Source organism: Aedes aegypti, chromosome 3, assembly GCF_002204515.2.
Source record: "Aedes aegypti strain LVP_AGWG chromosome 3, AaegL5.0 Primary Assembly, whole genome shotgun sequence".
NCBI lineage: Eukaryota > Metazoa > Arthropoda > Insecta > Diptera > Culicidae > Aedes > Aedes aegypti.
This window is the reverse complement of record NC_035109.1, coordinates 332,784,997-332,809,319: the sequence shown is the minus strand read 5'-3', so window position 1 is coordinate 332,809,319 and position 24,323 is coordinate 332,784,997. Positions and strand designations below refer to the sequence as shown.

General features: G+C 37.6%; 1 protein-coding gene across 6 annotated transcripts in view; it reads right to left on the bottom strand.

The window, feature by feature from the left end:
• The window catches only part of LOC5567222 (single-stranded DNA-binding protein 3), a 176,423-nt gene that overhangs the window by 30,756 nt on the left and 121,344 nt on the right, over positions 1-24,323 (bottom strand). For 3 of the 6 annotated variants that reach the window (XM_021855252.1, XM_021855250.1, XM_021855249.1), the window contains 8 exons: positions 20,780-20,911; positions 19,688-19,786; positions 13,325-13,408; positions 13,182-13,230; positions 12,216-12,245; positions 4,734-4,924; positions 4,527-4,673; positions 4,255-4,461 (listed from right to left, as the gene is read on the bottom strand). In XM_021855252.1, coding sequence (XP_021710944.1) covers positions 4,255-4,461; positions 4,527-4,673; positions 4,734-4,924; positions 12,216-12,245; positions 13,182-13,230; positions 13,325-13,408; positions 19,688-19,786; positions 20,780-20,911 — 939 coding nt within the window. The remainder of the gene's footprint in view (positions 1-4,254; positions 4,462-4,526; positions 4,674-4,733; positions 4,925-12,215; positions 12,246-13,181; positions 13,231-13,324; positions 13,409-19,687; positions 19,787-20,779; positions 20,912-24,323) is intronic. The other 3 variants (XM_021855253.1, XM_021855251.1, XM_021855254.1) reach the window with 2 other exon arrangements.

The following is a 24,323-nucleotide window of genomic DNA, read 5'->3' as shown; positions in this document are numbered from 1 at the left end:
CTTATAGTCAGGCTCAGAGGTTTAATTTTGAGAAAATTTAGAGTATCTCTCACTTATCGCTCTCTGTAACAATCATGATCCGTAACACATCGTGAGAGTATGTCTATCGCCTACTGCTGCAGCTCTGATTATATCGGGGGCTAACAGTGCATGATAAAACCCATCTAATCAAGCTCCAAGTCTGGGGGATACTATTGCTCTCAGATCTTCGGGGATTGTTTATCATGCCACTAGAGTAAAACACCTACCCCCAAGGGTAAATAAGCGAGAAAAATGGGTTTTATCATCGCTCTCTCTTCGGGGCTCTCCTTTGCTGCTGATGTTTATCAGGCTTGTTATTTTGGCGCTCATTTGAAATCCACATCGAGCGGCGGCGGTAAAGCGCAATTCAAACGCAACGTCGAAATTCAAGTAGGCTTGAAATTCTTCGTTCTTCAAGGACGCACATGATCCAAATTTTGTATAATCTGCAACATATGGAGATTTTTAAATATTATCACTGCAACGATATATCACCATTTTTCAGATAATCGCGATCCGTGGAATTTTCTTGCAGAGCATTGTCGATCATGGACCAATACAGATGCGATGTTTTTCTTCGCTCATTTTGATCGTGCTTTGAAATCAATTGGGAACTAATTATGCAATACGTGGTCAGGCTAATTCTGTAAGCCGGGTAAGTGGAGAAGAGTCGGTCTCACTTCACACGACGTGATACGACCAGTTACGGAGTACAGTTAAGTGAGAAACCTATCAAATAACTAAACTCGTCTGAATTGAGGTTGTAGACTAAGCCCAAAAATTTACTCAAATGGAAGGAATTCGGCTTCTGGCACCTTTTTCGACACCGTGTCATATCACCCGACGCGTAGAATAAGACGAGTGACTGATAAATAAAGCACAGGAAAACATACGTCACGCTCCCATTATCGACCACCTTTTTAACGGACGATTCAAATATATTGTAGTTGTTCTGCTGCGCTCGCATTGTTTTTGTTCGCGTTTGACGTTTACACACTAAAGCCATCTGTTGGACCATCAGCCAAACACAACGATTTTAGCATTGGGTGACTATGACTTTGATCGTGATTTGTTCTAAATGTTACGTCTATTTCTCTGTGGGTAAAGCATCGGGCAGAATTTTTGCATATTCTACAAGTGAAATGGAGTGAGAAATCTCGGTACAGGAGCTGACAGTATGAGATATCTCATTTGGATTACATGGTAAGCCACTTCACTTCTACGAGTAAAGCGATGTGAGAAATCTCAGTCTCCTATAGTGAGGTGACAATACTTGACACAAATAAAGTAATCCTCCATTTGAATAACGACGCGAGTCGCTTCTTGCAATTCGAGTTTTGTCACCACGCAAAAAGAGAGAGATTCAGATATTTCAGTCGACTATCTGCCAAAATTCAGAACAAATAAAAATACTTATGTTTATTTGTCAAGAAAGCCGTTCACAACAGCCCACAACAAAAAGTGTATTTTAAACATGAAAGCGTTCTTTTTAGACAGTTTTTTTTTCAAGGGGGCAGGATCCGTCATCAATTTGAGAAATTTCAAATGCAGTTTTTTCGATCAAAATTATAAAAGCTCACATGAAAATGTGTTCGTTGTATTCTATTCTCCAACCGAAACACAGGGAACACATTTTCGTGAAACAAATTTCTTTTTTGAACAGGGAAACTGCTGTTGAAGCTTCGATGATGACGATGAACGTTAAGCTATTTTCATTTTTTCAGACCAAATCAATCGAACAGTGCGATAAAGTTCGCTATAAATATGTTTCAAACGTAGATTTTTATAATTGATGAATGCCTTATTTTATCTATTGTCTACAAGTTTATGGTAGACTGCAGATTTTTATTTCGAATTTAATGAAATTCTCATAATAGTCTATCCCTGCATTAGAGATAGCAAATGCAACGCAATGATAGATTTTAATGAATATTGCTTCGATTATGAGCAAAAAACTGGTTTGGTGGTTATTTTACTCTTAAGGTGAAGACGCGAAATCACCATTTTTCAAGAGCACAAATCTGGAGAGCCGAACACCAGTTAAACTGAAAACTTGATCGATTGGCACCACCAACTAGTAATCAATCGATCAAGTTTTCAATCTTAAAGGGTGTTCGATTTTCCATGCTCTTGAAAATTGAGGTTTGATTTCGATTCATCGTCACCCTCATACATTCGAATTTCGTTCGTTGCACTATGTTGATGCACTACGTTTAAATTGGGGTTTTAATAGCTCACCTAAATCGAAAGCAAACATCACTTTCTGACGTAAAACGGAATTTGTAAATGGTTCTAGCTATAATTTATTTTGTTCTAGAATATTTGACAGCTCAAAATTCAGCCCGATTAGTGAAAGTCTTTCATAAGGTGGGCTACACCTTTAGGGCTTTGTGATCTTGTGACTATAGCCACACTATAGTGGCGTCAGTCGCTTAGGCGTATTGTGAGTACCACGAAACGTGAGTGCAATTCCCGCTCCAAAAGTTGGAACCAGCCTTTGGTTGTGAAGACGGTGTCAATTGCCCTTAAAGAGCGTATATCTAAAGAACCAGGCAGCTGCTTCCGCTGAAATTTTTTTTGAATGTCACCAATTGATCCAGTTTTCTGCGGGAATAATTGACTGTTTCTCTAGATTTTTGCTTTTGAGAATGAAAATATTGAATTACATTATGTACAAAGTGATTGTTCACCAATGAGAATATATACCGAGGTGAGGAAGAAGACATTTAGTGTGCGTGACATCCGTGTACGGTGCAAAAAGTTCCACAACTACAAGCAAGCGACCTCCCATAAGAAGCCGTGTAAATAAGTGACGTAGTTATTTTTGTTTACGTTTTTTTCTCTTTACTAGTACATAGCCATTGCTTCCTCTTCCACACCTTAGTATATATTCTCATTGATTGTTCACTCAATATAATATGTGTGTGTGCACTTTCTTTCCTTTGCTTCGATACTCAGCAATCAATAAACGACAAGGTGCAAAGTTAATCGTGATGTTACCAAAATAAAAAACACAAACATATGATGTTTTCATCGAATAAAAAATAAACCAAAATTGAGAGTTAATAAGTAAACAATGATTACAACTGGTTAAACCGAAACATTTACCGAACATACATAGGTGGATTTTAACAACATATAACTTAGTTTAACGTTTGCATAAATGTGTGTTGCGTGTGTGTGTTTGATACAGGATTATTGTGGTTGTTCAGAGACAAAAAAAATGGACGACATAAATGTGTGCCTCACAATAGCTAGTCGAACGAACCCGGTTCGTTCCGGGGCAAAAATGAAAACCGGACACTATTGATTAAACGAAACGAAGACAAATAAAACAAAACTATTGCCGTTAGAGTGTGATTCGTAACAGATAAACAAATACATGTGTACGCAGTTTGAACCGAAACGATATTTGATCATAGAACTATTGGAAATGATAATAAAAATAAAGAGAAGAGAAGGAGATTTTTCTTACAAACTCATATCGGGTGAGAAACGTACATGGGGGTGGGAGGTTTTTTTTCTTTTAAGCTTAAACCTGATGCTATTTTCTTTAGATTTCTTTTCATTTGTTGTTTTCTTTCCCGTATCGTCTGTTGATTGTTTTAATTGAACAAATATTTACACATCAATATTCGTACTCTTTTTTGAACGCTCAGGGAGCTTTAGTTCCTACTCGCAAGTGATTCATTCATTCAAGATTCAAATTTCTACTTAAGCGTAATCAGAAAATCAAGAAAAAGAGGAACATTAAATTAACAAACAAATTAGTGCGCAACTATGTACAAAAAAAACGAAGATTCGTGTTAGTTGAGGAGAATTAATGGGAATTCGAGGAATCAGGGAACCATTCGGATTAGTTACATCGAAAAATATCATCGTGTTTCCGTCAGTATTAGTCACACCCATCACCGTGTAAAAGCTAACTTAAAAGGTAATGATTTAAGGGTTCATTATAACAAAATGCATTAAATTACAAAATCCTTGTTAAAAGAGAATCACTTTTCTAGTGCGAATATCGTTCAACATTTAGTTTGCTCCCAGAAGTACGAAACTTTCGGGAACACCTATGACCACATTTTCTGTACAGATAACACAAGAACAAGAAAACAGATCGACAAACGACGTAGAAAGAAAACACACTTTAAGAAATCCCTTACAACGGGTTCAGTTGAGAGGGCTATGGAGGACCCGCAAAGGTCCCACAGACGTTCAAAACGATTCGAAACTTACATTTTCTCCGGGTCCACCGAAGCCACCGAGGTTGTAGTCGCCCATACCGCTGCCGGAGTCCTCCCGGGGCGTTCCGGGCCCGTTCGCCGGGCTGTTCTTCATACCGTCCAGGCCGTCGTTGTTAAGTACCGGGCCGCCCATCGAGTTGGGCCCCATGGGTCCACCCATCGGGCCACTACCGTCCGAGCCGCCGACCATGGGGAATTCCTGAAAGGTGGTTGGTGGGTTATGATACTGAGTTTATCAGGGTTAATCGGGTCGGGTCTACTTACGGGCTTCATTGGTGTGTACATGTTCTCGCCGCCGGAGTTGGATGAATCTTGAGGTGATGGCATGATGGGCGTTCCGGGACCGGGCGGTCCACTTGGTCCCGGTGGACCACCGTAGTTTCCGGGTGACGAGGATGAATAGTTCATGGGCTGGAAAGAATTTATATAAGACCTTGTTCTTAACTTGCTATTAAACTTTTGGTCACTCACCGATGACGTGTTGGGTTGCCACTGGGGCCGTCCGCCGGCCATTCCCATCGGGGGCATACCGCCGGGGCCAAGGCTGCTGTTCGGTGGTGGACCGCGCATTCCCGGTCCGTACGTGCCGGCGCCCATGGGACCCATTCCGGGCCCGCGAGGTGGATTCATTCTAGGATTCATCGGACCCATTCCAGGGGGGCCTGCATTGGCACATTGTGGAAAGCACAATTAGTCGTGGTGGTTTCGATTGTTCGAGGGGCCGAACGAAGACACATATAGAGCGAGCGAGTGAATAGGCAGGTATATGTTACAAGCGGCGGTCAGTTGGATGAAGGGAGTCGTCCGTTATTAGCACAGGGTGATGACCGCGATGGGTATTATGGTGATGAAGTAATCGATGATGGATGAACCAATGAGCGAACCAAGTGATGAGTTATGTTATGATGACAGTTGGCGATGATTGTGGTTATTACACGGATACACGTATAATCGAATCGAGTGTTGATTTAACACAGCGAATTGTTTTAGCGGGATGCCATATTTTTAGAAAAGAAAGAGAAGAATGTAATTTTAGAACATTTTTTTGAATGAATATTCTAATATGTAACTAAATATTATTTTTATTGTTAAAACAATCAAAACGTACGCTAACAATACAAAGTCAACTGAAAACAACACAAATTTGCACTAAGTATGTATACCGCTGACAAGAGCTGACAACAAAATAGCAATGAGGGATTAAGACAAACAAGGATGTAAGTGACCCTTATACTAAATCTAAATTTCCTTTTTTGCAATTTTTGTATCAAGAACTTTGTGAATTTCTACTTAACTGTGTAAGATTCCAATGTCGTGTAAAAAAATCACAAAACTTTGAAGAACTATGTACGATTTCAATAAATCTCTTTTGAAGTTTATGTTCGATTTTATAAGAATACGAACGAAATCGAAATAATTTAAGTTGGAATTAAATATTGAAAAACACATTGTTGTTACAGCTCTCGTGGATTTTTTGTTTCGTCATTCATTGCAACGAAGGGTGGAAATAAGTTCTCTGGTCCAGGAAAATATCAAACGGATGCTCAATCATCAAAGAAAAGAATAATTAATTGAACGGGTGCGTACGGTTCAAAAAGTCATCCATTTGTAGTTATTCTGACACACATTCGAAAAAGCTATAGGAATCGATCTGGTAAAAGGGGGAACGTCATTTGGCTTAAAGGAATCCATGACAAAAGGTGGAAAGACAAAAGGTCGAAAGGACAAAAGGTCGAAGAATAAAAAAGAGAAACTAATGGTCGAAAATCCTTTTTTCAAAGAAGGAAATCGTTCCCACCAAGCAAATCATTTTCGACATTTTGTCCTTTCGACGTTTTATCTTTCGACCTTTTGTCCATAAACCGGCATAAAATCATTCGGCATAAAGCCATTTGACATAAATCCGTTTAGCATTAAATAATTTGGAATAACGGTCATTTGGCATAAAAAGTCATTTGGCATTGGAAATTTGAAAATGCTGTTTGCCGTTATAATTGCTAACACTTTCATATGTGATTTTTCCTTCATTTTATCATAGGCTGTTTGTTTCTAATTACTTTGTTAACCCTTAATATCCCGGGATGCACCTTGAATTTGTGAATGGCCACAACTCAGAGACAAGTAGATCAATTAATTTGAAATAAATTTTGAATTAAATGCGGTTAGTTGGTATTTCGATGCTTGGGTGAGACATCCCGCTGCCTCTCTGCCTTTTATAAGCAACGGAAAAAGCGTGGACAAAAGGGTTTTGAAGTTGGCCTCAACCGGATATCTCAACATCCAGGTGAGCTAGAAGGTTAATTTTTCGGCAAATTAATTCGCTAGGTGGCGCTAGTAAAATTAAATTTTCAATCTTTTCTACCTCAAGATCCCTATCAGCTAGAAGATTGAAGTTTTTCAGCAAAGCTATTAAGCAGATTGAGGGCTATCTGAGGACAAAGAATCTGAATGAGAATTTATCCGCTAGATGCCGCTAGCAACAGTTTGTTTTCAATTGTTTGTATCTTACGATCCTTATGAGCTAGAAGATTGGTGTCTTCGGCAAAACTGTTCAGCAGATGAAGAGCTATCTGGCGGAGAATAGATTGACAACATCCGCTAAGTGGCGCTAGTAAAAATACATCATCAATCTTCTAGATCTCAAGATCCTAATCAACCAGAAGGTTGATGTTTTAGGCAAAGATCAGTAGATTAAGGGCTATCTGTCTGTGAAGAGTCTGATTGGTAATTAATCTTCTAGGTGGCGGTAGTAAAAATAAATCTTCAATCTTCTCTATTTCAAGATCCTTTTCAACTAGAACGTGGGTGCCTTCGGCAAAGAAATTTGTCAAATGAGGGCTTGACCTATCGGAAAAACTCTCAATTAAGGTCTTCATTGCTAGATAGCCTTTGCTCTGCTTAACAACTTTGCCGAAGACAACAACCTTCTAGCTGATGAGGAACTTGGGATACACACCATTGAATAAAATTTGTCAGCAGCGCCACCTAGTGGCAGAATTCTCAATCAGATTTTGCATCACCAGATAGCCCTTGATTTGCTGAACAGCTTTACCGGAGACACAACCCTAGCTTATTTGGATTTTGAGATATCCATTTGAGTACAATTTTGGACCCCTCCAGTCCGCTTTTTCAACTTACAGTCCATTCTCCCTTACTGAATATTTCGTATCTCGATATTGAGTTGGTCCCTAGGATCGCATTTGCACTGATTTTGAGTTTTGTAACTCAATACCTCCCCAACTCGATAGTGCCTTCAATATCGAGTTAAGGAGAGTAATTGATCTACCGATCTCCAAATTGTAGCCATTGAAAAATTCAAGGATTGTCCCGGGATTTTAAGGGTTAAACTAGTATTTTGAATTGTAACTACTAGCATTTTTATTGACAATTTACCGTTCTCTCGTATATAATTTTTGGAATTATTTTTATCGATGGTTTCCCCTTTTTTAACACAAGCTGTTCTTTTATGTACCACTATTCATCTATCTAATTTCATTTGTATGGTATAAAACAAAATGAGGAATATTCAGTTGAATGACCTTTATGCTAAATGACTTTAAGACAAATTACTTTATGCTAAACGTGGCAGCTCCATCGATTCGAAGAGGTACATAGAATGGAAGGAACGAAAATTTAACTGTATGGTATAGTGTTAAGTAAACATCATATTTGTGTCGGTTTGAACCTTTGCGTCTGTGGCCCACTTTTAAAACCAAATTTTCGTGATCTTCTGGCTCTAATTTCCATTATTGTTAGCCGATTCTAATAAAACTTTGACGCAAAACCACAATACTATTCAAATTCAAGTTTTGTGACCTGTACGGGGAACCCCCGTCGGACGGTCGGTTCCGGATTTATACGAATGTAACGTAGACTCTACCCGAAGGTCATTTGAGACATTTCAAAAATTATTTTGTACGGATCAAACAAAAGCATAGTGTTTGTAACTGAATCATAAACCTTTAGTATATTCCGACTCTTTCCGCCGGTTCCAGATTTCTTGGAACCGATTCCTGGAGCTTAAGCTGGGGACCAAAATATGATCAGCACAAACTAAACCAAGTGACACATCAATCTTCAAGATTTCTCGCCGGGAGTATAATATGATGCATATTGAGTAATTTCTTGCAACAAGGTTTTTTAAAAGGTCTTCCGGAATGTTCTGGAGCCAATTCAGGGACTCTGAAATCTGCAAAATTTCATCCAAATTTCATCTGAAATTATAAAACCGTACATTCCTTACATGTACCAAGAAGATTTTCCACTAAAAATCAAATTATTGTTTTTTTTTTCCAATGGCCTACCAGAATTTCACCCTCAACAGAATCTTAAAGGGATTTCAAATTTAGGAAAAACTTCTCCGAAAACCTGAAAGGATCTTTTGTCAAAACTTGAGAAAATTGTCTCTAAAACCCTTCGAAATCCTTAAAGAATGTTTTTACTAGAGAAGATCTCCTACAAAATCGCGGAATAATTTCCTCAGAAAGACTTGAAAATATTTCTCCGAAATCCTTGATGTACTTTCTTCAAAATCCTTAGGGAATTTTTGGTGAAATCATTAGAATAATGTTTTCCGAATCACTAGAAGGATCTTCTCACGAATTCTGGAAGATTCTTCTTCGGAACCCTGGTAAGACGTTTTCTAAAATTCTGGGAGGATCTACTCCGGATTTCTAGAATCTTCAACAAACTCGCGGAATAATTTCCTCGGAAATACCGAAAAAAAATTCTTTGAAATTATTGGTGTACTTCCTCTACAATTCTTGGAGGACTTTTGGTGAAATCTTTTGGAAACAAAAACCGTCAAAAACGTTGAAATTATTTTTTCAACATGACGAAAAAAAAACATTTCTATATTTCCTGCATAGTATGGAAGAATTTTCTTTATCCAGGAATTTCCTTTGATATTCTGATAGAATCTTGCGCTGGGGGGTCTGTAACCTTGAGGTTACGCTTTCGCTTCATAAGCGGAAGGTCATGGGTTTGATTCCCAGCCCCTCCACAAAAAAACCCGTACAGCCACCAGAAGACGCCTCACGGAGGACCGTGCTTTGGGGAGCTCATCCATCGTCCGTCAGTATCAGATGGTGACTGAGACAAACTGACCCTCTTCGCAGACAGCTAGCCTCACTAACAACAGAGCTCTCTCCTATCTGCTCGGTATGAGAGTAAAAGAGTAGGAGAGAGTGAAAATAAGATGTAAATATAGATAAGTTAAAAATAGATCTGTATCGGTAAAGAAGAAGCACAGATCAGCTGATTCCGGCACAGTAGTGGCCACGAGCACAGAGTGCCTTAAAAAAAAAAATCTTGCGAAATCTCGGAAGGGTCTTCTTCAAAATCCTGGAAAGATTTTTTTTCCAAAGCTTGGTAGAATTTTTTCTGATGTCCTGGGATAATTTTCAAGTAAATTCTAAAAAGATTTTTTCTCCAAGGCAGATTATCTTTTTTTTATTTCCAAAGGCCAGAATTTCCACCTTCTGAGTGCTGAAAGGGTCTTATTTCAAATTAGGAACAAAAAACGCAAAAACCTTAGAGGATCCTATGACAAAACTTGAGAAAATTGTCTCTGGAATCCTTCGAAATCCTAAAGGAAAGTTTTCCGAATCACTAGAAGGATCTTCTTACAACTTTTGAAAAAATCTTCTCCGGAACTCATAGAGAACCTTTTCCAAAATTCTGGGAGGATCTTTTTCGAATTGTTAGAGAAGATCTCCTACAAAATCGTGAAATAATTTCCTCAGAAATCCTTTGAGGATTTTTGGCGAAATATATAAAAAAAACAAAATTTTTGGAAACAAAAATCGTCAAAATCGTTGGAATATTTCCTTCAAAATAGTAAAAAAACGTAGTGAAGTCATGAAACAATTTTCTTTTTCCAGGAATTCCTTTCGAAATTTTGAAAGTATCTTCTCCGTGGGAGGGTCTTCTTAAAATTCCATGTCAAATCGTTCAGTCACAAAACTCAACCATCTTCCATTTGCAGTTGATTTTGCACATGTTTTCGCTATGGTCAAATAAGTGTTTTCCATAAATAATTTGACCATTTTGACTCAATAATAACTTTTGAAAATGGACTATGAGTGTTTAAACGCAATTTATTTGAAGAATTACAGCTCCAAAACAGTTCATTTATTGGAGAAGCTGTAGTGAACCATTTGGACTATAAGAAAAATATATGCACTGAAAAAAAAAATCCGTTATCATGAAAAAATCAAAAAATAAAACCTAAATTTTGAATTAAACAAAATCCCATTTTTGATATGTTCAATTTTTTTTCTATAGAACCTTGATAGGAAAATTGTGGAACAATGTTTCATGACGGAGAAATTAAAAGAAAGGTCATATGAACAACTTTTGGTCAATTTTCAGAATTTTTAATTATTGTCAAAATAAATACCATTTGATGATTAGATAAGAATCTTGAAATTATTCTAAAACATTAGGATTAGTATAATCTTGAAAATATTTTATAATATTTTGGAAAAAATACTCCAATGATTCCAAGAGGGTTTTTTCTTACGATTTCCGTGGAAATCTTTCAGCGTTGATTTTTTTCTTACGAATTCATTCGGAATCCACTTTTGATTTTCTGGAAGAATCTCAGAAAAGGATTCGCTTCGAATAAGTTAGGAGACTTCACCAAAAAATTGATCAGCATTCTAAAAAAACCAAAATTGTCAGATCATCCCCTCCAAAATCTTTAAAGAATTTTCTCTGAAATCATGGAAGGATTTCCTTCGATTTCCTAGGAAGTTTTGTTTCAAAATCTGTGAAGACATTCAGGACGGATTTCTTTCTAAATTTTCAGGAGTATTTATCTTTCGTTCATAAATTTATCCAGTATTGTTTAAATTCTGAACAAACTTTTTCCAAAATTTTAGGGATGTTACCTCAGAAATCAGGAATCATCTCCTCTGAGTCCTCGAGACTCAGTGGGACGGTTTATTATATTTCTAATATGCTGCCCATAACTGCATATTTGTAACATTCGACAAAAGTAGGCATTAAGTAAATGGAACATCAAGTGTGCAATTCATGGCAGTATGGGAAGAAACTAAAGTGTCTAAAATATTACCAGGAGCTCAAAAGTGCTTATTTGAGGCTGAAAATTTGTACAGTTCATATCGCATATTGGGTGAATAGTCAGAAAATATTTCTGTTAGAAATTTCTTTGCTACTACATTACGAGGCTCATGTTTAATCTCAATGTGACTGCTATGCGGTTACAATCAGCAATGTGACAAAACAACTTGGTATTTTTTGCGAATTTTCTAGAACAAAATCACAGATTTTAGTAAGCTGATCAAAAGTATACATCATTTTATGACTCTCCACGGTATTAACTCGAAATTGCCAAAAATGTGGAATGTGACAAATATGCAGTTATGGGCAGCATGTATCATGAAAAAATTCTTTTGAAACATAGAGAAGACTTATTTTGGAATGATATAATGTGCACCATCTCAAATATGTTCATGAATCAATCAAGCTGATCATTTCTGATAGCTTTATTCGAGGCGCACGACAATCAATTTTGTCTTTTCAATACAACCATACGGCAAACTGATCGACATTCAAACATCAAAATCAAATGTAGTTATGAAACATCAATGTTTGTTAGTACACGTTGGATGAAATCAAACCATAAGCTAGGAAGCAAATCAGGGAAATCAAACAATGAGTGATAACGGTCAGAATGCCAGAGAACAATGAACACTGCTTTTGTACATCTAAAAAACAGAACAGAAAAATCTTGGGAAAACCAACTAAAAGTAAAACAAATGATAAACCGAATTAACACGGAAATGAAAGAAAAAACTAAAAAACACAAAACGACTTAAAACAAATGAGAAAAGGACAAGACAGAGAAAGAGATAGAGAGAGAGAGAGTGTTTGTGTGTGTGTGTATAGGAATTGAGTAGCAGACAAGCGCGACATTAATTTGCCTACCTTGCCATGCTACAAAGTCTCCAGCTTCACCTGAACAGAGAACAAAGAACAGAAAAAGAGAATATTTATATATTGATGGGTTTTCGTTAATCAAGTGGAAAACTCTTGCTCGATTTGGTGGACGGGAGGAATGAACACTCGTGACGGGGATTTTTAACTTCTGATAGGTGACGCGACGCGAGAGCAGAGATATGTGTTTCAATAATCGAACACTTGCAGGAAAGAGAGAGAGGGGGGATTAAAAGTCCTGAACAAAAATCAAAACTTGGGTGGGGGGGAATTGACAACTCTGGTGGAAAGTGCTGTTCGAACTTGGGAAAAATTCAGATTGAAAAAAACAAGTACAAAAATGACTCAGTTTTACTAGTCAATATGCGTACGTGTAGAACAGAAATAAAACAAATTTTAAATTATTGAAAGGGAAGCAATTATAATGAATGAAAAATAAGAGATTTGTTAAAAATTAAGTCAAATTGTTAGATAAACTACTGCAAATCAGAATGTCAGAGATGATTTTGATGAAAGAGCTACTGGAAAGTAATACCAACTAAATGGAACTCATGTGGTAATGTCACTCAAAAAACCTCTCTAATTTCGATGAGAGACTGGTGAAACGTTATTTCTACACTACTTCGCCGGGGTTATTCCATTTCGCATACGATGGAGCACTGAGGACTTATCGAAGGTGGGGAATGTTAGCGTTTGAGCGAAATTTTGTGAGAAAAAAACAGGCTGGACTTTCAAAATTTGTGCCAAGTAACAGAACTCAAAGTTAAGAAACGGAAAACCGAAAACTCAAATCTAGTAGTACAGTACTCGCTCTACAAAAAGGCATTAGAAAGGGGGGTGTAGTGGGTGTGAGAGATTACTTCATTCAATATCTTCGGAACTAAATAATCATGAACAACTGTGGGCGGGGAAAGAGGAGGGCGACTACGAAGCTGCACACCTCTCATGAACACTCACCTTGCCGCGTGGGATCCATACTATTTGGCATCATGGGTTGTCCGGGGGGCTAAAAAATGCAGTAAGCAAAAACACACATTTAGAAATATGATTGAATTAGGGACGACTGATCGATTAAAATGTTACATCGTAGGTCAACTTACACCATTGAAATCGTTTCCAATTCCTTGGGGCATTCGGACGCCGGGTCGGGGACCTGGAGGATACCGGGGACCTCCCATGAATGGCTGCAAATAGACAATTCGAAACAAGGGGGAAACGTTATGTATGGCAATTGATCAATTTTCCAGCGGGACCTAATGTTAGCAAATGGGGGCACAAAGTGTTGGGGCAGTCAGTGTGTGAGTAAATATGATTGACTGGACTCGATAAATAATGAAGGATGCATTTCCGCTGCCCGGGTAGATTCAGGGCAAATCGAATTAACTGGAGTGTAATTTCGATTGCAATCTGTAATATGTAAATCGCCATGGATGGTGTTGGGTACCAAGTGCTGATAAAATATTTACGACGAGAAAGTGCAGGCAGGTTATTATTAAATCTAATGTAATCATGTAATTTCAATAATTTTCAATTCTATTGGAGCGTAAATAAGCTTGTTTTGCCATGGAACGAATTTATGCACAGTTAATCGAGTTTTGGCAAATAGACATATCTGACGCGGAAAACAAATTCAAAAAAGATCATTCCAACTGAATTCAGCAAACTGAGTTTTTCGTTAAAATTCATGGCAGGTTTGCATTTGCAGTTTTGAAGCAAGTTCTAAGTGATTTTGTAACATTCTCTTTGAAATTCTGTAAATCTTGGAAAAGTTTCTAGGATTTCAAAGGATTTCAAAGGAAATCTTCTCAGGATTCCAAAGGAAATCCTCTCCGGATTTCGAAGGAAATCCTCTCAGAATATCAAAGGAAATCCTCTCAGGATTTTGATGGAAATCCACCCAGGATTTCGAAGAAAACCTTCGCAGGATATCGGAGGAAATTCTCTTAGGATTTCAAAGGAAATCTTCTTAGGATTTCAAAAAAAATCCTCGCAGGATTTTGAAGGAAATCCTCTCAAGATTTAGAAAAAAAACCATCTCAGAATTGCTAAAGAAATCTTCTTGAAATTTTAAAGGAAATCTTCTCAGGATTTCGAAAAAACTTGTCTCAGGGTTTTAAGAAAATCTACTCAGAATTTTAATGGAAATCCTCCCAGGATTTCGAACGAAATCTTTTCCGGATTTCGATGGAAATTCTCTCAGGATTCGAAAGAAATCCTCTAAAGATTTCGAAGTAAATTCTCTCAGGATTTTGAAGGAAACCCTGTCAGTATTTCGAAGCAAATGGAAATGCTCTCAGGATTTCCAAGGAAATCCTTTCAGGATTTCAAAGGAAATCCTCTCAGGATTTCTAAGGAAATCCTCTCAGGATTTCGAAGGATATCCTCTCAGGATTTCGAAAAAAAACCCTCTCTGGAATTCGAAAGAAATCCTCTCAGGATTTCAATGGAAATCCAATCCGGATTTCAAAGGAAATGCTCTCCGGATTCGAAAGGAAATCCTCTCCGGATTTTGAAGGAAATTCTCTCCGGACTTCGAAGGAAATCCTCTCCGGATTTCGAAAGAAATCCACTCCGGATTTCGAAGGAAATTCTCTCCAATGTTCGAAGAAAAACCTCTCCGGATTTCGAAGTAAATTTTCTTTGGATTTCAAAGGAATGCCTCTCTAAATCTTGAAGGAAATTCTCTCCGATGTTCGAAGGAAAAACTCTCCGGATTTCAAAGGAAATTTTCTCCGGATTTTGAAGGAAATCCACTCCAGATTTCGAAGGAAATGCTCTCCGGATTTTGAAGAAAATCCTCTCTGGACTTCGAAGGAAATCCTTTCTGGACTTCGAAGGAAATCCTCTCAGGATTTCGAAGGAAATCCTCTCAGGATCTCGAAGGAAATCCTCTCAAGATTTAGAAGGAAATCCTCTCAGGATTTCGAAGAGAATCCTCTCAGGATTTCGAAGGAAATCCTCTCAGGATTTCGAAGGAAGTCCTCTCTAAATTTCGATGGAAATTCTCTTCGGTGTTCGAAGGAAATTTTCTCAGGATTTGGAAGAAAATACTCTCCGGATTTTGAAGGAAATCCTCTCCGGAATTCGAAGGAAATCCTTTCCGGACTTCGAAGGAAATCCTCTCCGGATTTCGAAGGAAATTCTCTCAGGACTTCGAAGGAAATCCTCTCCGGACTTCTAAGGAAATCCTCTCCGGATTTGAAAGGAAACGCTCTCCAGATTTTGAAAGAAATCCTCTCCGGACTTCGAAGGAAACCCTCTCCGGATTTCGAAGGAAATCCTCTCCGGATTTTGAAGGAAAACCTCTTAGGATTTCGAAGGAAATCCCGTCAGATTTCGAAGGAAATCTTATCCGGATTTCGGAGGAATTCCTATCCAGATTTAGGAGGAAATCCTCTCAGGATTTCGAAGTAAATCCTCTCCGGATTTGAAAAAAAACCCTCTTCGGAATTCGAAAGAAATCATCACAGGATTACAATGGAAACCCCTTCCGGATTTTGAAGGAAATCCTCTCCAGATTTGAAAGGAAATGCTCTCCAGATTTTGAAAGAAATCCTCTCCGGACCTCGAAGGAAACCCTTTCCGAATTTCGAAGGAAATCCTCTCCGGATTTCGAAGTAAATCCTCTCCGGATTTCGAAAAAAAAACCCTCTCCGGAATTCGAAAGAAATCATCTCAGGATTCCAAAGGAAATCCTCTCCGGACTTCTAAGGAAATCCTCTCCGGATTTGAAAGGAAATGCTCTCCAGATGTTGAAAGAAATCCGCTCCGGACTTCGAAGGAAACCCTCTACGGAATTCGAAGGAAATCCTCTTAGAATTTCGAAGGAAATCCTCTTAGGATTTCGAAGGAAATCCTCTCCAGATTTCGAAGGAAATCTTATCCGGATTTTGGAGGAATTTCTATCTGGATTTCGGAGGAAATCCTCTCAGAATTTCGAAGTAAATCCTCTCCGGATTTCAAAAAAAAAACCCTCTTCGGAATTCGAAACAAATCACCACAGGATTACAATGAAAACCCCTTCAGGATTTCGAAGGAAATGCTCTTTGGATTTGAAACGAAATGCTCTCCGGATTTTAAAGGAAATCCTCTCCGGACTTCGAAGGACATCCTCTCCGGATTTGAAAGGAAATGCTCTCCAGATTTTGAAAGAAATCCTGTCCGGACTTCGAAGGAAACCCTCTCCGAATTTCGAAGGAAATCCTCTCCGGATTTCGAAAAAAAACCCCTCCGGAATTCGAAGGATTTAGGATTTCGAAGGAAATCCACTCCAGATTTTGAAGGAAATCTTATCCGGATTTTGTAGGAACTCCTATCCGGATTTCAAAGGAAATCCTCTTAACATTTCAATGGAAATGCTCTCAGAATTTCAAAAGAAATTCTCTCCGGATTTCGAAGGAAATCCTCTCCGGATTTTGAGGAAAATCCTCTTCGGATTTCAAAGGAAATCCTCAACGGGTTTCGAAGGAAATCCTCTTCAGATTTCTAAGGAAATTCTATCTGGATTTCGAAGGAAATCCTCTTCAGATTTTGAAGGAAACTCTCTCTGGATTTCGAAGGAAATCCTATTCGGATTTCGAAGGAAATTTTCTCCGGACTTCAAAGGAAATCCTCTCCGGCTTTCGAAGGAAATCCTCTCAGGATTTCGAAGGAAATCCTCTCAGAATTTCGAAGGAAATCCTCTCAGAATTTCGAAGGAATTCCTCTCAGGATTTCGAAGCAAATCCTCTTAGGATTTTGAAGGAAAACCTCTTAGGATTTCGAAAGAAATCCCGTCAGGATTTCGAAGGAAATCCTCTTAGGATTTTGAAGGAAATCCTCTCAGAATTTTGAAGGAAATCCTCTCAGAATTTCGAAGGAATTCCTCTCAGGATTTCGAAGCAAATCCTCTCAGGATTTTGAAGGAAAACCTCTTAGGATTTCGAAGGAAATCGCGTCAGGATTTCGAAGAAAATCCTTTCAGGATTTCGAAGGAAATCCTCTTAGGATTTTGAAGGAAAATCTCTCAGGATCTCGAAGGAAATCCTCTTAGGATTTCGAAGGAAATCCCGTCAGGATTTCGAAGGAAATTCTCTCAAGATTTCGAAGCAATTCCTCTAAGGATTTTGAAGAAAATCCTCTCTGGATTTCAAAGCATATCCTCTCAGGATTTCGAAGCAAATCTTCTCAGGATTTCGAATGAAATCCTCTCAGGATATTGAAGCAATTCCTCTCAGGATTTCGAAGCAAATCCTCTCAGAATTTCGAAGGAAATCCTCTCAGAATTTCGAAGGAAATCCTCTCAGAATTTCGAAGGAAATCCTCTTAGGATTTCGAAGCAAATCTTCTCAGGATTTTGAAGGAAATCCTCTCAGAAATTCGAAGGAAATCCTCTAAGGATTTCGAATGAAATCCCGTCAGGATTTCTAAGGAAATCCTCTCAGGATTTCGAAGCAAATCCTCTCAGGATTTCGAAGGAAATTCTCTCTGGATTTTGAAGGATATCCTCTCAGGATTGCGTAGGAAATCCTCTCAGGATTTCAAAGGATATCTTCTCAGGATTTCGAAGGAAATCCTCTCAGGATTTCGAAGGAAATCCTCTCAGAATTTCGAAGGAAATCCTCTCAGAATTTCGAAGGAAATCCTCCCAGGATTTCGAAGCAAATCCGCTCAGGATTTTGAAGCAAATCCTCTTAGGATTTCGAAGGAAATCGCGTCAGGATTTCGAAGCAAATCCCGTCAGGATTTCGAAGGAAATCTTCTCAGAATTTCGAAGGAAATCCTCTCAGGATTTCGAACGAAATCCTCTCAGGATTTCGAAGTAAATCCTCTCAGAATTTCGAAGGAAATCCTCTCAGGATTTCGAAGGAAATCCTCTCAGGATTTCTAAGGATATTCTCTTAGGATTTAGAAGTGAATCTTCTCCGGATCTCAGAGGAAATCCTCCCCGGATTTCGAAGAAAATCCTCTCAAGATTTCGAAGAAAATCTTCTCAGGATTGTAAAGGAAATCCTCTCAGAATTTTGAATGAAATCTTCTCAGGATTTTGAATGAATTCTGCTCAGGTTTTGGAAGAAAATTCTCTGGGGATTTTTTAAGGAAGTCCTCTCAGAATTTCGAAGAAAATTTTTTCAGGATTTCGAAGGAAATCCTGTCAGGATTTAGAGGAAATTATCTCAGGGTTTCTAAGGAAATTCCGACAGGATTATGAAGGAACTCCTATCAAGATTCCGGTGAAAATCCTGTCAGGATTTCAAAAGAAAACCTCTCAGAATTTCTAAGGAAATCCTATCAGGATTTCGAAGTAAATGCTGTTAGCATTTTGAAGGAAATCCTATCAGAACTTCGAAGGAAATCCTCTCAGTATTTTAATGTAAATCCTGTCTGTATTTCGAAGGAAGTCTTATCAGGATTTAAAAATAAGTTCCATCAGGATTTCGATGGAAATTCTCTCAGAATTTCGAACGAAATCCTTTTAGGATTTTGAAGGAAACCTTAACAGAAATTCAGAGGAAATCCACTTACATCACGAGTCCAATGGCATTGCAATTATAGAACCATTACGCTAATTGAAGAACAGGATAGCAGTGGCACTGCCATCTAAACATGAACGACATTAATGGACATTGTTGTGCTTTCACGGAATAGCATATGCAAGCACAATAGTATCCATAAAAGACACATGTAAATAATCTGAACGTATATATGAGGGTGTCATTTGCATGAATGATTAATACAATTGCTTGTTTATTGCTGAAAGAGTTGTAATTAGGTTAAGGTTCGAACATGGAATCGAAACAATAAGCAGCAAGCAGCTATTTAATACTTCAGTTAATATTTCGTTTAAATATAGACATTTCATAATCCCCATATTCCCATTGAAGTATGTTTTTTCCTGCTGGATATTACAACCACAGACTATCATACGTATCACTCAGATCAAATATTGCTTGAAGTCGTCATAACGCTAGCAGGTGTTTGCTAAATTAAGTTTACTGTTACCCATAGATGAAGCTAGTGTTATTTTATCTTGTTTCCTTGATGAACTGTGGCGTTTTTTACCAACGAAATGAAGCAGTGCAAATGATAAGTTTGACAGCGGGACACAGAACAACATCCATGGCAGTTACAAATACAACATCGAAACATTTATACATTTAGACCAACTTTGTTATCGAGGGTGTTAGCATTCATGTATGATTAGTGATGTGAGAATGATAGAATATGATTTTTTTTTTCGCTCTGCCTAACGAATTCATTCAATTTTGAATAATCTGTTGCTGCTGTGTCTTCGATGAATCAGCTCCGAAAAATATGAAAATATAACTATTAAGAACTCGAAATAAACCTTGATTAAAATTATAATTGAGTTAGGATCGAAAACCAATGAAACACTAGTCGGTTGTTTAACAAAAGAATACCAAAGGTAATAGAGAGAATAGAAAGATAGTGAGAGAGAGGAAACGACAGAGCACAATACTAACCTGACCGCTCATCATCTGTCCATGCGAGTTTGGTGGTTGTGGGTGTGGGGACTGCCCACTACTAGGATGTGAAGGTTGTGATGGCCTAATTGAGGAGTTCTGCAAACAAATAATCCAGGTGTGAAAAAAACAGAAACGGGTGGCGCAGGTGTGGTTTCCGGACCGATCAGAATCAACAAAACGTTAAATCGAAACTAACTAAACAGAAAAGAAAAGAAACCGATTTGGGATAGCAAATTCCTCTTAGTGTAACACCCATCTTCATTCTTCGGGGTTCTTGGATCCGATTTGGTGTTCTTCTTACAGCTTTCAACAGATTGCGCGGCTCCGATTGGCAATCATCTTCTATCACTTGTGTTCATGTCTGTTATGTGTTTTTGTTTTGCGCATTAGCGCTTTGACGAAATGAGACATAAGATCAAAAACTACACAGACAACAGTGAAAAGACATTTCACTTGAACAATTTTCCACAACTATCTAGCAAAAGACAAGAATAATCGCAATCTTGAAAAAAAGGAAAGGGGCATTTACACGTACTATAACATTCAAAAAACTAAAACGTCAACTAAAAATATAGAAAATTGATTGGAATAACACAAATCAAAATCTGAGATACAAGCCAAGAGCAAAAGGTAGATGATGTAAAAAGGAAATGATTTCTCTTTTGGAAGATGATTTTTTAAAGTTAGTTTTTCGTTTTTGACATTTATACAATATAGATATGATGTAAATGTGAGATGGGTGAAAATTCGATCTCATTTTGTTCTAGGAACATGAACTAGTTAGCAAACCGAAATGACAATATTCTTAAACTTAATTACCAGATGGTGCTACCAACAAACGATTAAAAAACACAGAAAACAATGAACAAAAATGAACCCGAAGATGGAAGAAGGGAAATGAACTCGCGCGTAAATTGTGATAAATGTGAGCTTGTTGGTTGATTATGTACACTTAGAAACAGACGTAACCAGAATGAACAGTAATGGAAACAAACACGAGAGTACAAACATACCGGAAATGAGGTGACCACATACAGAAAAAAATACAGAACATCGATACTCTGAGTAAACGATTCTGGGGAAACTTACCGGGAAGAAACCGGCTGGTGCCATCGGGCCGCCTGGCATGCCCTCATTTGGTGGTAACTGTCCCAGCGGACTTGGCGCTGGACCGGCATTGTGTGCTATTCCATTCACTCCGTAGCCCGAACTCACGAAACCCTGGAATAGGCGAAAAATAGAAGGGAAAAGATTAGCACAAGGGAATCAATCATAGAATTTTTGTCGAAAAACCCCTTTACATTATTAAGGTGACAGGATCCGTCATTGATTGCAGAATTTTCAAAAGCAGACTTTTCGTTTAAAATCACTAAAATTTACTAGAAAATGTGTTCACTGTATTCTATTCTACAAACGAAACACAGCGAACACATTTTTATTGAATAATTTTTAGTTTGGAACAGAAGAAGTGCATTGAAAGATTCCATGATGACGATGATTACGATGACGCATCCTCGAACGTTATGTTATTTTTTTAAAATCTGATTCCTAAAATATTGAAAAGTACCAGTACAGTCTTTTTAAAAGGAAGCACAAATTGCCAAACCACGTAGGAAATATGGCGTAGTTCACCAATTACGTAGCGTTCTAGGGGTAGGGAAGGAGTAGGCTCAAGCGATACGGCTCAGACAAAAAAAATCTTACAAAAAGCGGTACCGGGAGGGAGAGGAGGTGGTCAAAGATGTTCAATTTTGGCGTTACGTAATAAATGAACGCTGCCTACTGTGTGGCGTGCCAATTTCCGAAAAATTTTTTTTTGTAAAATCAAACGAGATTAGGTCAGTGGTAACATGTCTTTTGGAGACATCGAAAAATAGAAATGCTGCTCATGTGTGTAGCTTAGCTGGGAAGAAATACGCATAATATGAATACACCGTCCATGACTGTGTAATGATTTCCCAAATAAAAGCCACCGAATCTGCTTGATCGCCATCGTTTATGGGCCTTCTTTTTTGGCTCTCTTGGTAGTGTTATTCGAACAACACGCCAAGCCGTTCTCATAGAAGACGTGAGCCAAAAAGAAGGATATTTAAAGTGAATCTATGACAAAAGGTCGAAAGACAAAGAGTCGAAAGAACAGAAGATCGAAAGATAAAAGGTCGAAAGACCGAAGATCTAGAGGACAAAAGGTCGAAGAACAAAAGAGAAGAGACTCTCCCACCAAGCAATCATTTTCGACCTTTTGTCCTTTCGGCGTTTTGTCCTTTTGTTCATGAACCGTTTCAAGTTATACTGTTTCACATGGGTGCACAACAGTAGGCATACGGACGTTAGGCATAAGTACGATAGGCGTAATGGATTTTTGGCATAATGGACGATAGTCATCATTTCGAAACGGAAAATTAAAATAATTGATGTGAAAAGTGGGCTGATTTTTTTTTTCCATTTTTGTGAAGGACTACAAAGATTGAAAGTGCGACCTTGTGAATCCCTTGAGGGTCATTCATAGAGCAAAACTTGATTTATTGACCAGTATGACAATTCTGTACAGGGCTTTTATTAGTTTTGTGGTACCCGACCAGTCGATTGAAACAGCATTGTTACAGATTTTGATATCTTCGGCCAATGACCACGGTCCATACAATTCTTTGAATTCTTGCTGTTCGAATAGTTATTTGAATAATACATGTAAATATTTCCATCAAAATTTTTCAGACTGATTCACTTTATCGACGTGATCATGATTCAATTCGTATCTCGATCTACTCTAGAAAAATCCAAGCGTAAAAATGAAAGAATTTTAAGTATATTTAGTTGTATCAGGCTTACGATCTGAAGCATACAGCGGCAAAACCGAAAGCTTGGTTGAAAAAAATGCCCATCTATCTTCAATTTGCTGAGATAATCTTCAGAAACGTTGAGATCCTGTGGCATCAGTTGGACAGTAAAATTAAGAAACATCAAATCAAACATCAAATAATTACTCTTACTATTGAATGGAATAAGATCGCTGAAACTTAAACAGAAGAAATTGTGTGATCTATAAATCGTCTTAGAAATGTTTGAACAATAAAGAGTTACCTACTCGATATTAGTTTAAGGGTTGACACCGGAAACATTGAACTGAATTGCTGGACTCACTGTGACTTATATTTGAAGTACGGATTCACTTTACTCTTTTTTTATTTCCGTTTTGTTTGTTATATCTATAAAACATCGTTATGCCTAACGTCTTTATGAGTAATGGTTTTAATATTTTATTTGTAAAAATCTAGGGCGGACCCATCAAACAGAGTATTAGAAAACCTGAAGTGACTTTCGGCCTCTGAATTTCTTTAACAGTCTAAAACAAATGAAAGAACATTAGAACAACGAAAATGAACATTCTATTGATCTTTGTTAAAGGCTCATGTAGCATATAGCATAACGGAGCCGAATACATTCCGTTATCGTTCTATTTTTTTTCTTTGCAACAAAGCTAGCTATCTATGTTATTTTAGAGACGTACTCACCTTTTAACCAACTAGCTAACTAATAGCTGTTAGGGTATCTCAGTTTTTATGTTTTTGCCACTCGGCTACATTCAATTAATGGGGTTGTCTGAAAAGTGGCAAAAGCAGTTCACCTTGCTGACAGTGAAAGATGTTTCCAAAACAAAGAATGAATGTTATACTTGTTTTTTTTTTCAAAGCATTTGAAACATGTGACATTTGAAACAAAGTGACTCTGAAGTACATTCAACGTATTTAAAGTTGTGCTTAGCATTAAATTACCTTGGTTTGCACCAAGTAAAAGAATTGTAATGGAAAAGCCTTGCAACTAAAAATGTACGAATTTCCATTATACAATAAAAATTATTCGGAAGAAAAACTACTGAAACAAATTGGTAGAATCTAAAAGCTAAATAATCAAACAATTATAATAAAGTGCTTTTCGTTTTTGTTATGATATGCCTCCTTTAAGCTTTTAGACGTATGTGGTAGAATTTATTATCATAATCGTCGTCATTGGAATTTCGTTATGGTGGAATATTTGACGTTAGTTTATGTAACAAAATTTCAAGCGGATCTCTTATAGGTTACACTTCAATTTCAAGTAATATCCGAAAACTTTTCAGAAGTCAGAAGATAAAAAAATAACACTTGTGTTGCTTAAGTCATCCTTAAATTTTATATTACATAAAATGCCGATGTTATGCTATGGATTTTATCAATCATTCATAGTTATCGATGTCAGATATAAAAAAGTCTATTCGGACTGAAGACAAAAATAGTCTTTCCCTTAATATGGGATTCAAGGATTATGGTCATTAGCGACGTACCCAGAAGGTGTTGTATTTTTTCATAAATGGAATCTTGGAGAAATCTGGGTTGATATTGACTGGTCGTCTTGACAATAACTATTTTAGAGACCTCTTACAAAAAAAAAACACAAACCAAAAGATAACTAAAAGGAACCACGACATGCGAGTTCAATTCCTATTTCAACATATCAACGTTCATTTCTTTAAGAGTAGTTTAAGACTTTTTTAAATTAATCGTGACTCCACGACAAGTATAACTGCTCGTTTTGCTGTAGATTACTTTCTCATATTATTACGATTAATCTCGAAAACTTATTCAATTAGTCTCAA